This window comes from Ovis canadensis, chromosome 2, assembly GCF_042477335.2.
Source record: "Ovis canadensis isolate MfBH-ARS-UI-01 breed Bighorn chromosome 2, ARS-UI_OviCan_v2, whole genome shotgun sequence".
Classification (NCBI taxonomy): Eukaryota; Metazoa; Chordata; class Mammalia; order Artiodactyla; family Bovidae; genus Ovis; species Ovis canadensis.
The window spans coordinates 62370110-62391145 of NC_091246.1; the positions used below are offsets into that span (position 1 = coordinate 62370110).

General features: G+C 40.8%; 1 protein-coding gene and 1 non-coding gene across 3 annotated transcripts in view; one reads left to right on the top strand and one right to left on the bottom strand.

Moving 5' to 3' along the window:
- The first annotated feature begins 306 nt into the window (after positions 1-306).
- TRPM6 (transient receptor potential cation channel subfamily M member 6) overlaps positions 307-21036 on the top strand; it is a 122673-nt gene continuing 101943 nt past the window's right edge. The window contains exons 1-2 of one of the 2 annotated variants that reach the window (XM_069576352.1): positions 307-687; positions 1321-2107. In XM_069576352.1, the coding sequence (XP_069432453.1) occupies positions 2075-2107 (33 nt within the window). In that variant the 5' untranslated portion in view covers positions 307-687; positions 1321-2074. Of the gene's footprint in view, positions 688-1320; positions 2108-2238; positions 2692-21036 lie in introns of those variants that run through there. The other variant, XM_069576354.1, reaches the window with a different exon arrangement.
- On the bottom strand, positions 7043-7124 carry LOC138434909 (small nucleolar RNA U2-19). The gene has a single exon (XR_011254966.1). It is a non-coding gene; the product is annotated as a small nucleolar RNA U2-19 (small nucleolar RNA).

Consider the following 21036-nt stretch of genomic DNA (forward strand, 5'->3'; position numbering starts at 1 on the left):
AGGGACTAGGAAAGAACAATAAATGAGAAAATAAAGCTGTGTATGTTGATGAATGTTACCAGTGGTGACCCAGGTACTGTTTCACTTTTAATTGTTCCTCCTCCCTACAAACCCAAGCTTCTTGAGGTCTGGACAATGTCTTATTCATCTTTGTTTTCCCAGCACCCAGCAGGATGTCTGACAAGCAGTCTGTGTTCAGGAAATATTTGTTGGCTTGAATTAAACCACCCTGAACTACTAATGAACACCCTGAAGTTTAAATTTCATTGCTTTCCACTAGGCAAAAGTATACTTGTGGCCAGGAGATTTTTTTTTTTTTTAAGACAAGTTTTAAGTTGAGTGAGGTACTTATGAAAGATACAGATTCCTGGGCCCCACCCCAGAAATTATATAGATGGTTTAGGTGGCCTGGGTGGGGCCTGGGAATCTGCACTTTTAACAAATGCCTCAGTTGTTTCTGTTACAACTTGGAGACCAAAGGCACCTTGTACTAGCACATCAGATGTTTTAAGTCCTAGAAGTGTCCTGATATTTTAGACTCTGCCTTGAGGCTTGATCTGAAAAGTATATATGACTACCCTGACATGTAAATTTACCAAAGAGGTTAAGTGAAGTGAAGTCACTCAGTCATGTCTGACTCTTTGCGACCCCATGGACTGTAGCATATCAGGCTCCTCTGTCCATGGGGTTTTCCAGGCAAGAGTGCTGGAGTGGGTTGCCATTTCCTTCTCCAGGAGATCTTCCCGACCCAGGAATTGAACCTGGGTCTCCCGCATTGCAGGCAGACACTTTACCGTCTAAGCCACCAGATGTTAATTACAGTGTACCAACACTCTTAAGAATCTTGAGTTCCAAATATTTAGTTTTCTTGGGGGTCTGCAGATATTTGAGAGCTCCCAGTCTCTAGTGCTGAGACAGACCAACAGAGGAGATGTATGGAGAAATACCAATCAAGAGGTGCTTACATGCCTTAGCGGGGCTCCTGAATCAGTTAACTGCTCATATTAAAATTTTGAGGGAACTGGGTCAAGGAGAAAGAGAGTAAATGTATTAATAGAAAAACAAACAACAACAAAATGTTAATATGCAAATGAGATGTTCAAGTTTTCTAACAAAGAAAAATTAAAACCACATTGAGAAATGAGAGAAAGGACTTCCATTGGCAGTCCGGCAGTTCTGACTTTGCTCTTCCATGGCAGGGAGTTCAGGTTCATCCCTGGGTGGGGGAATTAAGATCCCATATAAACATGGCAACCCACTCCAATATTGTTGCCTGGAGAATCCCATGGACAGAGGAGCCTGCCTGCTTACAGTCCATAGGGTCCCATGACTGAAGCGACTTTAGCAAGTGTGTATGCATGCTGCCTGGTGTGGCCAACAAGAAGGAAAAAAAGAAGAAGAAGAAAATAAGTGAAAAAAAAAAGTGTCTGCAAATGTGAGCTCACTGGGCAGAAATTCAGAATGGACTAATTTGAAGTCAGTTAAGGATGAATAGCTACCATTGTTAACTGCACTTGTAATAAGTGAGCCTCATCTCTGCCAACATACTAGGATTCACCCACAGTAACTGACGGCAGCCTTAAAAAGACTGCCTAACCAGGGTAACCCACCGAAAATACAGAAATCACAAAGCTTTTGATTGTATCTTCTGGATTTCAGAATAGCCTCTGAGGAAAGGGGTTTATTCACCCTCGTTCCCACTGTGTAGATAAACAAACCCAGGCCCAGAGGGGTCACCTAACATCCAGTAACTCCCAGATAGTAAAAGACTGCTTGTTAGGTTATCCCCCCGCCCCCGTGTCCTCCCAACACCACGCTGACTCAACAAGACCAACACAATTAAATATACAATTAGGTATATCTGTGATGATGATGAAAATCCCATCTGACCCTCCCTATACTCAAGCCAGGTAAGGTCGGAATCACCTTTCTACACGGGAGGTAACTGAGGCCAAAAGGTATGGTGACAAATCTATACTGCTGTAAAAGGCAGCGTGTGGAGGTGGAGCTCAGATCTGACTCCACAAGTCAGAAGCTCAGATAAGGCTTTGGTAGCGGGGCCTGCAAGTCCAGGATGAACGCTCGTTCCGCGGCGGAGCGCTTACAGGTAAGCCGGGCTGCCAGTCGGCGGGGCTGAGTCCTTGGTGACTTTACCAGATTTGAGCCCGGTGCCCTGGGTGCTTTGTAGGTGGGGCCGGCCACGCGTTATTTAACTAGAATCTCGAATAGATGGGACTTACGAAATATCTGCTCTCAACTCCTCTGGTCTCCACCCGGAGCCGATTATCATATTTGAGGGTTCGCTATCGTAGGACACTTAAGTGCACGCCCCACAGCCCAGGTTCCGGGAGCTGGAACGGGGCCAGCGCGGAGGTGGTATCAGACCGGAAACTTAACGGGGCTGGGGGTCCGCTTAGGGCGGTGGGGAACCCGTCCCGGGAGAGGAGGCAGTTCTCCGGTTCCACTCCGGCCGGGCGGCGGAGGAGACCGGACGTGGCGTGAGCCGGCACCCGGGAGGAGAGAAGGCTCGGTTCGGAGCGGAGAGGCACGTCTGGGCGGCGCAGACCTGGAGAAGCCGGGCGTCGCGGCTCTAGGAGGCGGCGGGAGAAGTGCCCAGGCCACTGCCTGCACCCTTACAGGTCCCCGCGAGGCCCGCCCCGGATTCCCGGAGCGATGAGAGTGCAGGTCAAGGTAAACGCTGCCGCCCCAAACACCTTCCCGCAGTCCCCTCCCTGGGCTCCGCTCCATCCTCTACCTCCCACCGCCGGGGCTCGCTGCGAGAGCTGCGCGCTGGCTCCTCCCGACTCCTGTCCGAAGTGCGATGGGAAGTTTTTTTTTTTGTAGCGGGGAAAGGGAGGGCGCCCCTGGCTGCTGGGGAGCCTTGAAGGAGCTTGGGGAATTGTGGACAGGAGTGGAGACCCTGGTTGTGCCTTGGTCTCTTGTGAGGCGGCCAGACCTCGAACTGGCTATCACCTACCTGTTTTGTGTGGACTGGCACACATGTGTGAAGTAGTACGGTTTATTGTGCGCATTTTATTCTCGCATTTCGGCATAGTCTGGTTTTTGGTACAAACTGTTAAAGCCAGATCAGCCGAATTCGCATCCTCGCTTCACCAGTAGCTACGATATTGAGCAAATTACTGGAACCTCTGTACTTTGGCTTCCTCATCTGGAAAATGGGATGAGGATTGTAGTTTGAACATTAAATGAGATGCTATATATACAGTAACATTTCAAATAACGCCTAACATTTGTTGGATTACAGAAGTTTGCTATTATTTCACCCAGAGAATAATCCTGTAAGATCTAAGTTATCACCACCCACCCACTTCCACCACACTGGTTTTTAGGTGAGGAAAATGAAGTTGAGGGAGAATAGTTAAGATTGGAGTCCAGAGTAGTGGTTTAAAACATTACGAATATGGATACCATGCACCGGATTTTGAGCATTTGTTCCTAGGGAGAAGGTGGTTCATTTTTAACTACCAAAGTGGGGACTGAGTTCTTGAATTTCTTTTTTCCCTGTATAAAAATTTTGGTATTTCGTTTTTCATTTGCTTTGGATTCTTCCATGACTGATAAAGTGTTGGATATTCTGGCTTGACTGACACCTGGTGACCCCCTACCCCCATTAGGTATGGTTTTCTGATGTGGACCTCAGTTGTGATTTTTCTCTTTTTTACTTCTTAGTTTGATTGAAGTTGTATATACACGTAGTTCAGGAACAAATAATTCCATAAGGTTCATTACCAAAAACAGCAGAACTTGTGTCATTTTCTTATTTTCAGAAAGAGCAGTCATGTTCATCTCTTTTAGCTGCTGCTGCTGCTAAGTCGCATCAGTTGTGTCCGACTCTTAGCGACCCCATGGACTGTAGCCTACCAGGCCCCTCCATCCATGGAATTTCCCAGGCAGGAGTACTGGAGTGGGCTGCCATTGCCTTTTCCGTTCTTTAGCTGCTGCTGCTAAGTCACTTCAGTCGTGTCCAACTCTGTGCGACCCCATAGACGGCCGCCCACCAGGCTCCCCCGTCCCTGGGATTCTCCAGGCAAGAATACTGGAGTGGGTTGCCATTTCCTTCTCCAATGCATGAAAGTGAAAATTGAAACTGAAGTCGCTCAGTCGTGTCCGACTCTTAGCAACCCCATGGACTGCAGCCCACCAGGCAGTTTGTACTTATTCATGTCTAAATAATGCTTGTATTACTCTTCTTGATTTCTCAGGTTTAGTATTTATGCATTGTTTTTCCAGAATGGAATATGAGTATTTAGCTTTCTTCTAAGTTCCTGCACCTATCACTAACATCTTTTCTCTTCCTTCCATCTATTTTCAGAATATAGTTAACTCAAAGTTTCCCTTTGAGTCTCTCTAGTGCTGGATCCTGTTCTTGTATCCCATATTGTTGTCTTTCTTATTTCCCATTATTTTGGTGGAGCACATTCTCCAGTAGGTCTCTGAGAAAGGTTACATGTAAAGTAAACTGAATCAATGCATTCCTTTTTTTTAAATATTTTTTTTTGATGTGGATCATTTTTAAGGTCTTTATTGAATTTGTTACAATATTGTGTCTGTTTTAATTTTTGGTAGCAAGGCCTACAGGAACTTAGTTCCCTGACCAGGGATTGAACATACACTTCCCTGCACTTGGAAGGTGAATCTTAACCAGGCACCACCAGGGAAGTCCCTGAATCAGTGTATTCTTGTGACATATTATCCTTCCATATTTTTTTTCCTTACCAAAGTTTCGCTAATAATACAAAAATATGTTCTTTTGGTAAATAATTCAAACCCTACAAGTAGAAATTCAAACAGAAAGTTTCCTTTCTGTCTTGGTCCTCATCTCTCTCAAACCCAGAAGTAACCAAACCATTGGATTTGAAGAATATTATTTAGGTACATTATTATTATATACAATGTATTGTTTTGATGTGTGCATTTATTTTTACATAAAGGAAATTATACTGATTATTGATATACAACCTGATTCCTTTAAAAGTAGTTCTTGGACTATGTTTCCATGTTAATACAAACTGATGCTTTCCTGGGTAATATATTCAGATGAATTGAGTCATTCAAAATCAAGCATATAAAATTTTCTGAACAATTACCTTTCTAGTTTCACTCAGCCAATAAATAATTACTGTGTGTTAACTATGTGCTAAATCCTGTTCCAGAACCTGGGAATATACAGTTAACAAAACCTTTATTTTTGAGGTAGACAGGGATGGTGAGATGGTTCTAGATGATGGAATTGAGTGCAGCTGCAGCTTTAATGAGCTTGTTTTTCCCCTCCTGGAGTACACACATCATTCAACCAAGTCTGTCTGTCTTTCTCTGTAGAAAACAACCATTACAAATTGGACTCTATAACTTCTGTGCCACCAGCGCAACAGAACCATACCTCTGAGACACAGAAATGGATATTCTGAATAGATAAACAAATGCGATATACACATACAAAGGAATATTATTCAGCCTTAAAAAGGAAGGAATTCCTATACCATGCTACATCATGGATGAACCTTGAGGACATTTTGCTAGATGCAATGCTCAGTCATGAAAAGACAAATATTGAATGATTCCATTTATGTGAGATGTCTAAAGTAGTCCAGTGCACAGAAAGAAAAAGTAGAATGATGGTTGCTAGAGCCTGGAAGACTGGGAAATGAGAAGTTGTGTAATGGGAATAAAGTTTAATTTTTGCAGGGTGAAAACATTCCAGGGTTTGGTTGCACAAATTTAAATATAGTTAATAATACTAAACTGTGGACTATAAAATGGCTAAGATGGTAAATTCTACATTATGTGTATTTTACCACCATTTTTAAAAAAATAAGAAAAAAAATTCACACAAGCTCCATAGCGGGGTTTGTCCTTTACTTTGTAATTTTTATTTTATTTTTCACAGCACTGGGTCTCCATTGCTTTTCTCTGGTTGCAGATATCGGGGACTGCTCTCTGGCTGTGGGGCACGGGTTTTCATTGCAGCAGCTTCTTTTGTTGTGGAGCACAGGCTGTAGGGCATGTGGGCTTCAGCAGTTGTGGCTTCTGAGGTCTAGAGCACAGGCTCAGTAGTTGTGGTGCTTAGGTTCTGTTGCTCCATGGCATGTGGCATTTTCCCAGACCAGGGATTGAGACTGCCTCCTGCATTGACAGGCCAGTTCTTTACCACTGAGCCACCAGGGTAGCCCTGTCCTATACTTTGAATTCATGATTGAACCTGTTTTCAGCTGGGTTCAGCTTTTGCATGGAATCATGGCTTTTTTAGGGGTTGAGGTAACAATGGACTTCCCTAGAAACTCTTCGTGGCACCAGAACCTTTAGCATGTCCCTTTGTTGGTGGTAGCCCAGTGCTATTTTTCATTTTTTTTCCACGAGTTTTGGCATTTCCATATCTCTGGGGAAAAGGTTCCTAAGTTGTTTATGGCACAGATAAACTTTGAGACTATTTCAGAATTACACAATTGAGAGAAGTGAGAAGTGGTCATTTTGTTTGCCTTAAAAGTTTCATTCTTTTCCTGGTTTTGTAAGCACGTGCCTCTCTGCAAGAGCCTTCTGGTCTGTTTTGACTGGAGAAGATGACTTACTGCTTGCATGGCACAGACAGGTGCCTTCCCTGGCCCTGGTTCTCCTGCAGTTTCCCAGCTGGCATTTATTTTCCAGCCCTGGCCTGATGTGGAATGATTCTCTGCTATTTGCTGGCTCTGGATCTTGAAGCCCACCCAGATCGGATAAGAGTCAGGTATCCAGGGGTTGCAGACATGCTGTGTGTTTTGGATTGGAGAGATCAGCCTGGTGAACTGGATTGTTGTTGTTGTTCTTTTTTTTTTTCCTGTTTCTCTGAGCTCAGGTCAAATGTTGTTAAAAAGGTCTGTAGTAAAACCTTGTCATCATTGCTCAGAACTGATCAGCCTTTCATACATGCACATCCCCAGCCCACTCTCACATATCCATCAGTGAATCTTCAGTTATTCACTGTCACCTTTATACACACACACACACACACACACACACACTCCTTATTTTAAATTATTCTTTTACTTTTCAGTACTACTGAGATCATATGTCAGGTGGACTAAGAGGTCTTCTCTGATGCTCAGATTTGGCTATTTTCATCATTAGTCCTCTTCAGTAAGAGCAGATCTCAGAGAATGGGTTGTCCTTTATTCTCCCACTTCTCCCTAAACTATGTGTGGGCATTATATAGAATTTTCTTTCCAGGCAAACTCAAAGCTTGGTGGGGTAGATGACTATAAACAAGTGACATTCTCTCCTCACTTTACCTATTGTGGACTTGGAGCTTCTTGTAAATAGTCTTTTTTTTTTACTATGTACTTTATTTAAAAAAAAATAATTTTATTTATTTATTTATTTTTGGCTATTGTAGGTCTTTGTTGCTGTGCAGGCTTTTCTCTAGCTGCAGAGAGCTGGAACTATTCTCTTGTTGCAGAACATGGGCTTTAGGGTGTGTGGGCTTCAGTAGTTTGGCATATGGGCTGTGTAGTCCTTGTTCCCAGGCTCTAGAGCACAGGCTCAATAGTTGTGGCGCACGGAATTAATTGCTTCATGACTTATGGGATCTTCCTAGACCAGTGATGGAACCTGTGTCTCCTGCATTAGCAGGCAGGTTCTTTACCACTGAGCCACTAAAAGTGAAAGTTCAAGTGAAAGTGTTAGTTGCTCCAACTCTTTGTGGCCCCATGGACTGTAGCCCACCAGGCTACTGAGCCACTGCTGCTGCTGCTAAGTTGCTTCAGTCGTGTCTGACTCTGTGCGACCCCATAGATGGCAGCCCACCAGGTTCCCCTGTCCCTGGGATTCTCCAGGCAAGAACACTGGAGTGGCTGGCCATTTCCATCTCCAATGCATGAAAGTGAAAGTGAAAGTGAAGTTGCTCAGTTGGGTCCAACTCTTAGTGACCCCATGGACTGCAGCCTACCAAGCTCCTCCGTCCATGGGATTTTCCAGGCAAGAGTACTGGAGTGGGTTGCCATTGCCTTCTCTGACTGAGCCACTGCTAAGTCACTTCAGCTGTGTCTGACTCTGTGTGACCCCATAGATGGCAGCCCACCAGTCTCCCCCGTCCTGGGATTCTCCAGGCAAGAACACTGGAGTGGGTTGCCATTTCCTTCTCCAATGCATGAAAGTGAAAAGTGAAAGTGAAGTCACTCAGTCGTGTCTGACCCTCAGCGTCTGCAGCCTTCCAGGCTCCTCCGTCCATGGGATTTTCCAGGCAAGAGTACTAGAGTGGGGTGCCATTGGCTTCTCCAGACTGAGCCACTAGGGAAGCCCAAATAGTCATTTTTGACATCAGCAAACCACCTGTCCCAGGGTGGAACCATTTTTATCTGTTAGGAATTTGTGCTTTCTGTAGCAGGAGTGCTGGTAACCTTGGAGAAAACGTATTCTTGGGATTATTTCCTTGTCCTGAGAGTTTAACATTCTCTTTATCTTTCTTGGGCTGTGGGATAGGAAGATGGCTCAGGTTGCCCATACCAACCAAAGGAATTTAGGTCCAGGCAAAATTTGTGTGTGATTAGAAGATCATAGAGCCTGAAAATCATATGCCATTTTGGAATGTCTAGGAGGTTCTTTCCTTTCTCACTGATTTCTCTCATTTGCTGCTGAAAAGAACAGGATATGGTAATTGTAGATGCTCTAGAAATATCAGCAGGGAGGCCAGAAGAGTAATGAAAGTAACCAAGAGTCAGAAAAAGTAGTTTCACTGCTGACTGCACATTCTCCTGGCCTCAGGCAAGTTAGGTCAGTTTTCTTATCTGTAAAGCAAATGGCCACTGTTTGCTGGCTGCTTCTTTCTAAAGGTTGTGAATGTGCTTGGAGTTGGAGATTCCTTTGACAATCTGATGAAAGCTATAGATAAGTGACTCAGAAACTCACAGTGGAAACCTGACCTGCTGGGCACTCAGGCTTACTGGGCAATTTAAGCTCTGTCTAAAAATGACTGCCCACCCTTGGCCTTAACAGACCACTGCCAAATTAGAATGCAACCTGGTATTACCAGATTCTGTTTTTTGCTTGCTTGTTTGTTTAAACTTTGCTCCTTGTTAAGGAAAATGCGGATGTATAGATTTTTTGTTGAACATGAAACCTCTGGATTTTTACATTTTTCTAGTTGCTTCAGAGATTTTTGAAAACACTTTATAAAGGGCTGAACAAAACACATTCATGGCCTGCTTTCTTCCTATGCTACGGTTAGAAACATGTCTGTATTTTGTTTTCCAATTTGGTTAAACCCAAATTATTTATGGGTTTATTTTTGGGCTTTTCTCCCTTTCTGCCTGTGCCACTTCCTCCTTAAATTTATTTTTAGTGGATTTATTGAGATATATTCACATATCATATAATTCACACATTTAAAGTATAAAATTTAATGAGTTTTTTATCTTCACAGAGTTGTGCATCCATCACCACAGTCAATTTTAGAACATACCCACACCCCTCTTCCTCCTTAGCTTACCCTCCATCTCCATCAGCCACAGGCAACCACTGGTGTACTTTCTTTTTCTATGGATTTGCCTATTCTGGGCATTTTATATAAATAGACTCATACAATGTATATGCCTTTGTGACTGATTTCTTTCACTTCACATAACATTTTCACGGTTCATCCATGTTGTAGCATGTAACAGTACTTCTTTGTATTGCTGAATAATGTTTCATTGTGTGGATATATCATGTTTTATTTGTCCATTCATCCATTGATGGATATTTTGTTGATTTTGCTTTTTTTTTTTATCTGTACTGCTACGAACATTTATGTACAGGGTTTTGTGTGGACAATTGTCTTCATTTCTCTTGGATAGATACTTAGAAGTGGACTAGCGGGATCATATGGTAATTCTATGTTTAGCTATTTGAGAGACCTCCAGACTGTTTTCCACAGCCTCTGTATAGCTTTTCATGCCCACCAGCAATCTATGAGAGTTCCAATTTCTTCCCATCCTTGCCAATACTTTGTATTGTCTGAATTTTAGATTATAGCCATCCTAGTAGGTGTGAAGCGGTATCTCATGTGATTTAGATTTGCATTTAAATGATTAACGATGTGAAAAACCTTCCTGTGTTCCCTGGTCGGTTGTATACCTTCTTTGGAGAACAGCATATTCAGACCCTTGTGTAACACTTATTTTCAGTAGAGCTCTTGAGATTTTCTCTTGAGAAATGCATGTATTCATATCCATGCAAAAGTTGTTATACAATTTCTAGGGGTTCATGACCCTCTTGATATCTCTCTCTGGGTCTAAGGATACCCACAGAGGTTGGGGTATGAAGCAGAGATTTTTCTGGGCATTTCATGTGTTTTATGTCACTCTTATATCTGCTAAGGACCTTATGGGATTTGTGTGAAGATCAGATCTTCAGGAAAGGGATTTGTAAACCCCAAATCACTATTCAGCTTCAGGGATTGGTACATGTGCGAGTTCTGCGGGTAAATGATGGTGAAATGAAGTCATTAAAGGCGTGGACTTGAATCTGACTGCCTGTGTTTGAATCCTGGTGTCATTTTTATGAACTATTGTGTTCTTGTAAAAATTACTCAACCTCTCTGACTCAGTGTCCTCTTTTGTAAAATGGAGATAATAATTGCAACTACTTCCCACATGCTCTGGGGCAGAGTTAATATAAACAAAGTGCTTTGCCTTGTGCAAGTGGGTGCATAGAGAGTGCTGAAAAGATTGTTGACTTGCTGCTGTGGAGTAAATGTTTGTGTCCCTCCAAAGTTCATATGTTGAAGCTCCAATCTACAATGTGATGGTATTTGGAGGTGGAACCTTTGGGAAATAATTAGGTCTTCAGAGTGGAGCTCTCATGAATGGGATTAGTGCTCTTACAAGTAGAGACACAATTGAATGCTTTCTCTGCCATGTGAAATTATAGTAAGCAGGGGGCTATTGTAAATTAGAAGAGGGTTCCCACCAGAACCCAACCATGAGGGCACCCCAATCTTGGACTTCCAGCCTGTAGAATGTTGAGAAATAAATATTTGTAGTGTGAGCCATCCAGCCTATGGTATTCTGTTACAGTAACCCAACTAAGATACCTGCTATTTATATTGTCTTAGGGCTTTCCAGGTGGCATTAGTTGTAAAGAACCTGTGTGGCAATGCAGGAGATCAAGAGACTCAGGTTCAATCCCTGGGTCGGGAAGATTCCCTGGAGGAGGAAATGGCAACCCACTCCCATATTCTTGCCTGGGAAATCCCATGGATAGAGGAGTCTGGTGGGCTATAGTCCATAGGGTCGCAAGAGTGGGACATGACTGAAGCGACTTAGCACACAAGCATATAGAACAGAATGAGCTTCCCAGGTGGCTCAGTGGTAAAGAATTCATCTGCCAATGCAGGAGACCCAGGTTCCATCTCTGGGTTGGGAAGATCCTCTGGAGAAGGAAATGGCAACCCTCTGTAGTATTCTTGCCTGGGAAACTCGGGAGGACTTCCCAGAGGAACCTAGCGGGCAGCCTATAGTCCATGGAGCCACAGAGGAGTTGGGCATGACTTACAGACCAAACAACAACAACATAGAACAGCACAGGTTATTAGCTTATAGTGGAGCAGGTTGGCCTTTGAATATGAGAACACGTTTCTTCTTCCTGGAGGAAATAGATATCCTCTGTTGATATTTTAAAGAGCTAAGAGGTTTTTTTTTTTTTTTTTTTCCCCCTATAAACTGAGTCTTGTTATCTTAGGAAAGAGAATTTTCCTTCCAAAAGGATTTCAGTCCAGAGGGTACTTTACAGATCCTTGGCCTGGATCAGTTAATCCTGACTGAACTTTGTCACCTCTGTTAGTGTCTGTTTAAAGTGATTTAAAACAAACAAATAAAAACCAAACCCCCCAATTTTTGTCCTTATCTGGCCTAGAGAAACTCAGATTCCAAGTAGTCAGTATTGTTCTGTGATCAGGTCAAGTGATCTTGCTGGATTAAAACAAAGAGAGTCCAAAGTCTCAAGATTTAAACTCTTTATAGTATTAGCTAGAGTCTTTAGGGCAGTCTTTTCTTTTTTTGCTACACCACACAGCTTGTGGGATCTTAGTTCCCTCACCAGGGATTGAACGCAGGACATAGCAGTGACAGTGTGGAGTCTCAACCTCTGGAATGCCAGGGAATTCCCTGGGGCAGTGTTAAGACAGACTAGGAGGGAGTCCGTGACTTAGCAGAAGACTTTACAAATTGGATCTTTGTTCTTGGATGAGATAAAGAGGCAAGCCTCTCAGGCTCATGTTTTGGTCTCTTGAGCTGCTAATAGCCATTCCTTACAAGGATAGCCACTATTTCCAAGAGAAATCACATTTTGAGAAGCAGCTCTTTTAGTGGAGATATTTCAGCTGGAAAGTGCATCTTGCTGGCTGGTGTTTGGGTTCAGCAAATACTGAGTGTGAAAAGCAGAGTGGTAGATGAAGGAATAGGAGCCACTTACCCAGAAGGAGTCATCTAAAGTCCTTCTCTGTGGGGTCTCCTTTGTCAGAGTCCTTCATTTCAGTTTAACTGAAGGGACAAGCTCTGTAAGTTTCAGCCCAGGAGAGAGTTTCTAAGAATTACTGGAATCCCAATATGTTGTCAGTGTTGTTTTCTAACCCACAGACAGTGATTTGTGTGTGTGTGTCTGTGTGTGTATGTATGGTGCATGGGTTTTGTTAAAAGAAAAATTTTTCATGACATTTGTTAAAGAGAACAAGGAAGACCAGTCAAGAAAAAATGATTGCAATGGGAGTTTTCAGGAGGCAAGAGAGATAGGGCTTAACTCCAAATACAAGGGAAGTGGAGATTTATTGGCAAGGAGCAGGATACCATAAGTGAATGGAAAGGGTTAAGAGGAAACATCAAGGCTAGGGGATTCTTATTAGACCACTCAACAGGAAACTTGGTGAAGGTGGCCCAGAGTAGAGTGATCAGATACCAAGCATGGGGGATTTTTGCTAAATTAACTCAGCTGGATTCTAAAAATTGACTAAGTGAGCTAATGAGAGAGCCCAAGTTTGTGGCCTAGTTAGAAAGAGGACTCAAGTCAGAAAGAGCCTGACCCAAGTTTGGTTAGGAAAGAGAGTCTTCCTCAGCTTGTAGCTAGAAGTGACTAAGGTAGAACATTCTTCTTTTTAATACAATCACAAAATATGTGATCATTTGAATGATACCTTCTTTAAAGAAGAAAGTTGCTTTTCTTTTGTTTAATCACTTTTTTAGAATTGTCTTTTTAGGTCATTTCAAGGTCTCTTCCTTATGAATAGAATATATTTTTTTCTCATCTTAAAATAGAAGAAATTAGATATAGAAGAAATGTCTTAATCAATACCCAGTGGAAGTGGAAACCTGTTGTGTAGTTTGGCTTTCAGTGACTTAGAAAAATGCATTGTGCAATAACTGTGTTCCCCTTTCCTTCCTGAAGTACATTGAAAGTACAGTCTCTAAACAACTATTTGGGAACTTTGAAAATCAAATATAACAACCAGAAAGAGAAGTTGGGAACTTTTTCCTTAGCAAATGATATTTCATATCTCCCAACCTCTGATGCTCGCAGAATTCTTGGTACCCCTGACAGACTTCTGATTCTCAACTTCCTGGTCCAACCTCATTCCAATAAAACATCTTTTTCCTCCTTGAATTTTAGGGGAATTGTTTGTTCTGGATGTGATTTTTTTCTGAGAAAAACAACCAACCAACCTGATTTGTACCCTACCCTAAATCTTTCAGCTCAAATTCGATAAAAATCTTAACAATTTCTTTCAAGTTAAACATTTCAAAGACTTTAAAAATTAAGTTAAAAAATCCTAAAGATAAATGTAAAAATCTTGCGTTAAAATGTAAGATTTAGGGTAGGTAATATTCTTAGTTGATAATAGGTGGAAGTCTCTTGGAAAAGAATATACCAAAATTGCCTCCTGTGGAAACAAGTCTGTGATATCCTCAAAGGCGATCCTTGATTAAATATAATTAGGGGAACAATGGATAGTTTATTCCTTCTGGAGAGTCATATGAGCAGAAAACATTTTCCAACTGCTTATATGAGCAGAAAAGATTTTCTCCTTTCTTATCTGTTGTACTGGTGACATTTATACCATTTTCAAAATTACTTATTAAAAAAAAAGTTACTGGGGCCTGGCTAACATGTTCCATGAAAGAGTAAAGGCTTAGAGTCCAAGAAATAAGAGCAATCCAAGAACTATAACTAATGTTATAATTTTAACAATTATAACATTATGGTGGTGGTTGTGGTGGTTTAGTTGCTAAGTCACGTCCGAATCTTGGCGACCCCATGCACTGTAGTGCACCAAGGTCCTCTGTCCATGGGATTTCCCAGGCTAGAACACTGGAGTGGCTTGCCATTTCCTTCTCCAGGGGAATCTTCCCAACCCAGGGGGTTGAACTCAGGTCTCCTGCATTGCAGGTGGATTCTTTACCACTTGAGCTATCTACGCCTGCTACTGTAACATTACAGCAAATGTTTTTTTTTGGGGGGGGGCGGTAAGTAGCAATTACGCACACAGTTGTAAAATGTTTACCTAAAGTGATTGTAATTAATTTTTTAAAATGTAAGTAGAGTACCTATTTCTACGTGTAGCTAAAGAAATGCTGAGGAAAATGGATAGCTGGATAGCTGGATGGTTGGAAACTATTTTAACAACCCCTGGGGTGAATTACCCAGGAAGAACTGTATTTATCCGGTTTTCTGATAGAGATTTCTTACAGACTAGAGAAGGAAACATATTTACCTTACCCTTGCTCTCCACTTCCTTTCCTTTCATTATACCTTGCCCTGACTTGTCCACTTGCCTGAAATCTCCAATTACATGTCACACAGTCTAGTCGTCTGGGCACATACTTTTTTTTTTTTGGTTAGTGTATGACATGCCTGGAAAGTCATATGATAGTTTCTCCATAGGGTGAACAGTGAGATACTCTTGGTGTTCCCCATCTTTCTTTCTTCTTCTTTTTTTTTTTTTTTTTTTTTTGGCTGTGCCTCATGGCATGTGGGATCTTAGTTCCCTGACCAGGAGTCAAATACGTGCTCCCTGCACTGCAAGAGTGGAGTCTTAACCACTGGACTGCCAGGGAAGTCCCCCCCCCCTCCCCCACCCCCCCTCACATCTATTTTAAATTTGTTGGATCCTCTACTGAGAGAGCATTTCCTATGCTTTGTGATTCACAGAAAAGATCCTGTCCTATGCTGATGTATTGTAAAGAGTACTCTTGCCTGGAAAATCCCATGGATGGAGGAGCCTGGTAGGCTGCAGTCCATGGGGTCGCTAAGAGTAGGACACGATTGAGCGACTTCACTTTCAAATTTCCCTTTCATGTGTTGGAGAAGGAAATGTCAACCCACTCTGGTATTCTTGCCTGGAGAATCCCAGGGACGGGGGCAGCCTGGTGGGCTGCCGTCTATGGGGTCGCACAGAGTTGGACATGACTGAAGCAACTTAGCAGCAGCAGTAATGAAAAGGGGCACTGTGATTCCATATGTGTATCACCCGCCTTTCTATCTGTTAAGATGAGCAAAGGAGAATGCTGAGATTTGCAGCCATCGCAGCTAAATGGAGGTGTGGAGAGCATAGAGGATATTCTGAAAAGCATAGATAAGAGGGTCTAGAGCAGAATTACCAAGAAGGGAAAGTTTGCCACTCCACTGCTTGCCTCTGTCACAAGAAGCATTTTCCTCAAGGCTGTCTTCCTCCTTGGCTAATCATATTATTTTGTTTCCTGCTCCTCACCCCCAAAGTCTCTAAAGTCATTTTTATTCTCTCTTCCATCTTCACTCTTTTATCTACATACATGGTTCCAACTTTCTTAACATAAAGTCAACGTCTCAACTTTGTTTATTAAACATGGTGCAAAAGAGTGCTAGTGCTTGTATTCCATAGGACCTGCTCCATTCTTTAGAGGTGGTAATTGTATCTGTCTCACAGTTGTGAATGGTATTTAAAGCATTTAGCACGGCCCTTGACATATGTGAAAGTCTACATAAGCATTGACTTTGCTTTATATTGTTGATCTAGAGGCTGTTTTGTTTCTTTCTTCCAAGGATATCTTACACTAGCTGCCTTCTCTGTTTTACAATCTACTTCCTGATTTTCTCTCAATCTGTGTGTTTGTCATGGACAACAGAAATTGTCCTTCTTAACTTTCTTTTCATTATTGAACACTTCTCAGTATTTCTTTGAAAGTACCTACTTTTGTAATAATACAAACTTTAGAGAGAAAATTTTTCTCCCTTCTCAACTTCAGGTATCGTGTCATCCCGATTAATAACTCTCTGGTTTGTATTCCCTGAACTTGATTCTATACCCTATGCTTAGATGTTCCCAAAGATTCCTGACTCTTATCGTCTCTCTTTTCTCCTCCCCAGTGATTTTGTGGCTTTTGTTGTACCTTAACATTGGTATCTTCTGAATTCTTCTCCAGACCTAAGTCTCCACATTTCTAACCACCATTGAACTTCATTAGTCACCTTTCAAAACCTTAGTCATCTTTTGGGTGCTTCCCTGGAAGTTCTGTGGTTAAGACTCCAAGCTTCCCATTCAAGGCATGTAAGTTTGATCCCTAGTTGAGGAACTTAAGTTCCTACGTGACGTGCAGGGGAAAAAAAAATCTTTGTCATCTTTCAAGGACTTTTTAAAGTTTTGTGTCCTCCTTGAAGCCTCCCCCAAATACTGGCAGACAGAAGGGATTTCTACTTCCAAGGAGTCCCACAGCCTGCTCTTGTGCCATATTTGGTATCAATATCTATCAGTAAACATAGGTTCTTCTCTTTTGGTGTTAGTCTCTGGGACCCAATTTTATTTATTATTTTTATTAGAATGATATAATATGCCCATCAAAGTATTTTGAGTGAATGAATGAATAAAGCTGTTATTCTTATAAGTGGAAGAGTAGGCAGACTAACAGAACATATACCGCCTGTGAGTTCTGGAGGGCTCATCTCGTACTTCCCATGCTTCAGTGATGTCTTTGGGAGGAACCTGTGGTAGGTACTAAAGTCAGATGTAAAGGTAAAAATAAATGCAGTCAAATGTATCATTCAAAAATCTCCTGTGTTGCTCAGAAAGAGAAGTATGCAAAGATTTGATCTCTAACTGCTCTTTTCTCTATGTGGGAAATTTCTTCAGTTGAACACCAGATTACATAGGTGATGTTGAAATACTGCAGTGCACTCACGGAGATGAGATGTGCAGACTAGGATGTGCATGTGGGACCTGAGACCAGCCAGGAAACAGCAGATCCTGTCTCTCATTCACACTGAACCCTAGTGCAATATGTGGTCACTTTTAGGCAGTGATCTTTCATGTGTGGTACCCCTGGGGATTCCTCGGGATCTTTGAGACCCTTTCAAAGTTCCTCAAAGTCAAAATTATTTTTATACTGGTACATTATTTCCCTTTTCCACTCATTCTATCATAAGCATACAGTGGAGTTTTCCAGACGTTACATGACAAATCCATGATATCTAAAATGTTTATTAAAATACTATTTCCTTCTTCCAACTCCATGTCCCTGTCGGGTCAATTCTTTTTATGTATGTCAACCAAAACCACTTTGTGAAAGGTTGAATGCAGAAGCAGATATAAGAATCCTGCTGTTTAAAGCCAGGCAAAAATGCAATGCTTTTCTCATAAACCTTTTAAAAAATACTTTTCATGAAAAATATTTATTTTAACATGTATTAGGTTGATTATAATTATTGACTTTTTAAATGAATTGATGGGGAGATACTATAAAAAGTCCCAGTTTTAATTTCTAATATATAAATATTGGTAGCTATATTCCACAAGTGAAAGTTCTGTGGAGGTCCTTGGTAAATTAATGAATATGGAGTTCTAACTCCCCAAAGTTTGAGAGCTGCTTCTTGCGGGCATGCTGTTCTCCTGAATGTGGAATGGCACTGAAATTCCCCACACCTAAACATTTTATATCTCTTCTCTCACCTTTTTTCTTCTAGTCCTCTCTCTTTCTTTTCCATTAAAAAAAATTGAAATATAGTTAATTTACAATGTGTTAGTCTCAAGTATACAGCAAAATGATTCAGTTATAATGCATATATATGTGTGTTCTTTTTCAGATTCTTTTTTATTATAGATTATTATAAGATACTGAATACAGTTTCCTGTACTATACAGTTTCCTGTACTATACAGTAGATCCTTGTTATTTACCTATTTTATATATAATAGTGTGTATATATTAATTCCAAACTCCTAATTTATCTCTTTCCACCTCCCCTCACCCCCCATTACCCACTTTGGTAGCCATAGTTTGTTTTCTGTGTCTGTTAGTCTATTTATGTTTTGTAAATAAATTTCATTTGTATCATTTTTTTTAGATTCCCCATATAAGTGATATCATATAATATTTGTCTTTCTCTGACTTACTTCCCTCAATATGATAAGCCCTCTCTTACTCTTTTAGCAAATATTTTGAATTAAATATGTGGTATGTGTGGTATTTAAATATGTTAAATATATGATACGTATCTGCATGGAATTGCAAGCAGCAGTGTTCTTTCTGCCCTGTTACACTTAGAAAGTGAAACAAGTAATCTTCTCTGTATATATACCTTACTATGAATAACATAAATGCCATTGCCTTTAGCCTGTAATTCCTAGTAAAGGCTTTATTGTCTCAGAGGATGGTAGGTTTTCTAAAAGTCAATTATTTGAGTATAGCTCTGCTGATAGTAAAGCTTCACTCCAAGAAATTTTTCTAGACTATGTTCATTTAACTGTAGTACTAGTAAAGTTTTGGATAATTTAAGAAGATATTTGTAGCATAAATAAAGACGATCTGTGTACCTGAATAACAAATCTGTGAACGTTTTGCTGAGTGGAAATTGGAGATTGCGTGTATCTAACTTGAAAACCTTCTTAGAGTGGTTCTACAGCAAATAGGCCCAGCATTCAGTTAAACTCTGGATTTCACTATCCAGGATAGTTGTAAAGAACACTCCTAAGGGAAGCCTCCCATTTCCTTTTCCCTACTTATAAAAATGATTTCACATGATCTGAAGTTATAAACATCTTGTTTGCAAGTTTAATTCCCTAAGCATAAGGCTGAGCATGTGTGACAGCAGAGGAAAGGATGTCTTCTCATTGCCATTTAAAATTGTGTTTTGGGGCTAACATAAAGAGAGATTTCACCAATTTGGGCTGTGGAGGGATGATGACATTTTAGCTTGAACCTTTTATGATATACTCTACTAAGTAGGTCACTGTTGAGTTCTTCTAATTCCCCATTAGACTCTGTTGAGAATTCATAAATGTTTTACTCATATACTCATGAGTTTATATAATCTAAATAGTTATTCTGAAGTTCTAAATGCTTTTGCTCAGTAAGGCAGTATATGAAAATGTCAGTAAAATTTCTCACCCAATCAGAAGTGGCATTTTAGGGAATTGTGAGTTATTTAGTTGACGTTCTATTAAAGATGTTACCATTAAAAAAGAAGAAAAATAAAAAGAAATCATTACCATCAAAATAGTGCTTGCCTTTGACTACCCAAAGAGAAGAAAACCTGTAAGGTTATTTTGTGTTCATGAAGAAGTACTCCTAAATGCTGCCTTCTGGAAAGATTATTTACTGGAAAACTGGTGAGGTTAACTTGTGGCAGTATGGTGAGCCAGATCCTCTAGTTTGGGTTATTTTAGATTTGGATGCCCTTTACCTATGATTCTTAATCTCAGATCAAGTGAGTTCCATGAAGTATCCCTAGATTATGGACAAAACGCCATGGGAGACCCTGAGCTGAGTCTCCCAGTAGATGGGCTGGCTTTGCATTGATGTATTTCCTGAACCAACACATCCATCTGCCTGGCACACAATTTGAATGTGTCCTTGCTTTAAGGGAGGGGCTGTGTAGAGAAAATAAAAAATGTCAATCTGGAGTGTGAAAATATTTTCTCTATTCGATCCATTCTGATGCTTCCCTGCATGGTGTAGACTCCATGATAAATAAACTAACGCCTATCTTGAAGTAGACTGTAATAATGTTGAGAAGAAAACAACTAAATAGGTGCAAATAAGTGTTGTGTGTATAAAAACATAGATATAAAAGAAAGTCAGTTTAACCTGGAAAAAGTATGTTTTAAATGTTTAATTTTTTTTCTTAAGTATGAGAAAGTTAAAAAAAATTACTTGTTAGTTGTGTGCCCTTCAGCTCCTAATTACACAGTCCACTGGATATTAAAAAAGAAAAAATTCATGAATATCTAGAAGAATTTTTTTTTTAAATCAAGAAATGCCTCTAAGATTATTCCTTCTCAGAGATTCCCCTGAGAAAGAATCTGTTATCTGGAAACCCTAAAAAGCCCCAGTGTAGAAATACTTTTAGTGACATCAGGAATTAATTCGTGTATAGCTACAATTAGAGGATTAGTCTTGGACATTTCTTTGCTATTCACCACCCTCACCCCAGTTCTGGGCACGTAAAATCTGAATATACATTAGGGTGAGGCAAACTTTGTGCCAACACAGCCTGAGACCGGCACTATTTTCCTTCTTTTCCGTCTGCCTTTCCCTTCCCTAAATAACGCCCACATTGAAAACACAACCTCACTGACCCAGTATGTAAAAGATACCCAGTCTATAAAGACTGCCACGATTGCTGCAGAAATGGCACATTCTCTAATGTCAACAACAATGTGCTGCTCCAAGTGGCAAACATATGTCAATTATTTGCCCTGAGTAGATTTGGGCTATTGAATCAAACCAACAGACATATGGCTTCTAATAGTACTCTGCTGAACTGAACATGGGGGGACCTCTTCCACAGGTGCTGAAGTGTATATTGCAAAAGGCTGCCATTATGAGGTAGGGGCAAAAAAATAAAATTCTAATTTGAGAATTGTTTTGAAACACTTGCAGATTAAGCCTGCTTTTCTTTTCCTGTAGTTTTGAGATAAGGTATGGGAGTTGCAGGAGGAAGGTTTCCATGTTCTTGTTAGGGCACAGGTTTCCTGTTTACACCCTTGGAGAGAAAATTGTATACATGAATTCTTGAAGTTCTATTTTAAGTATGTTCGTTTTGTTGC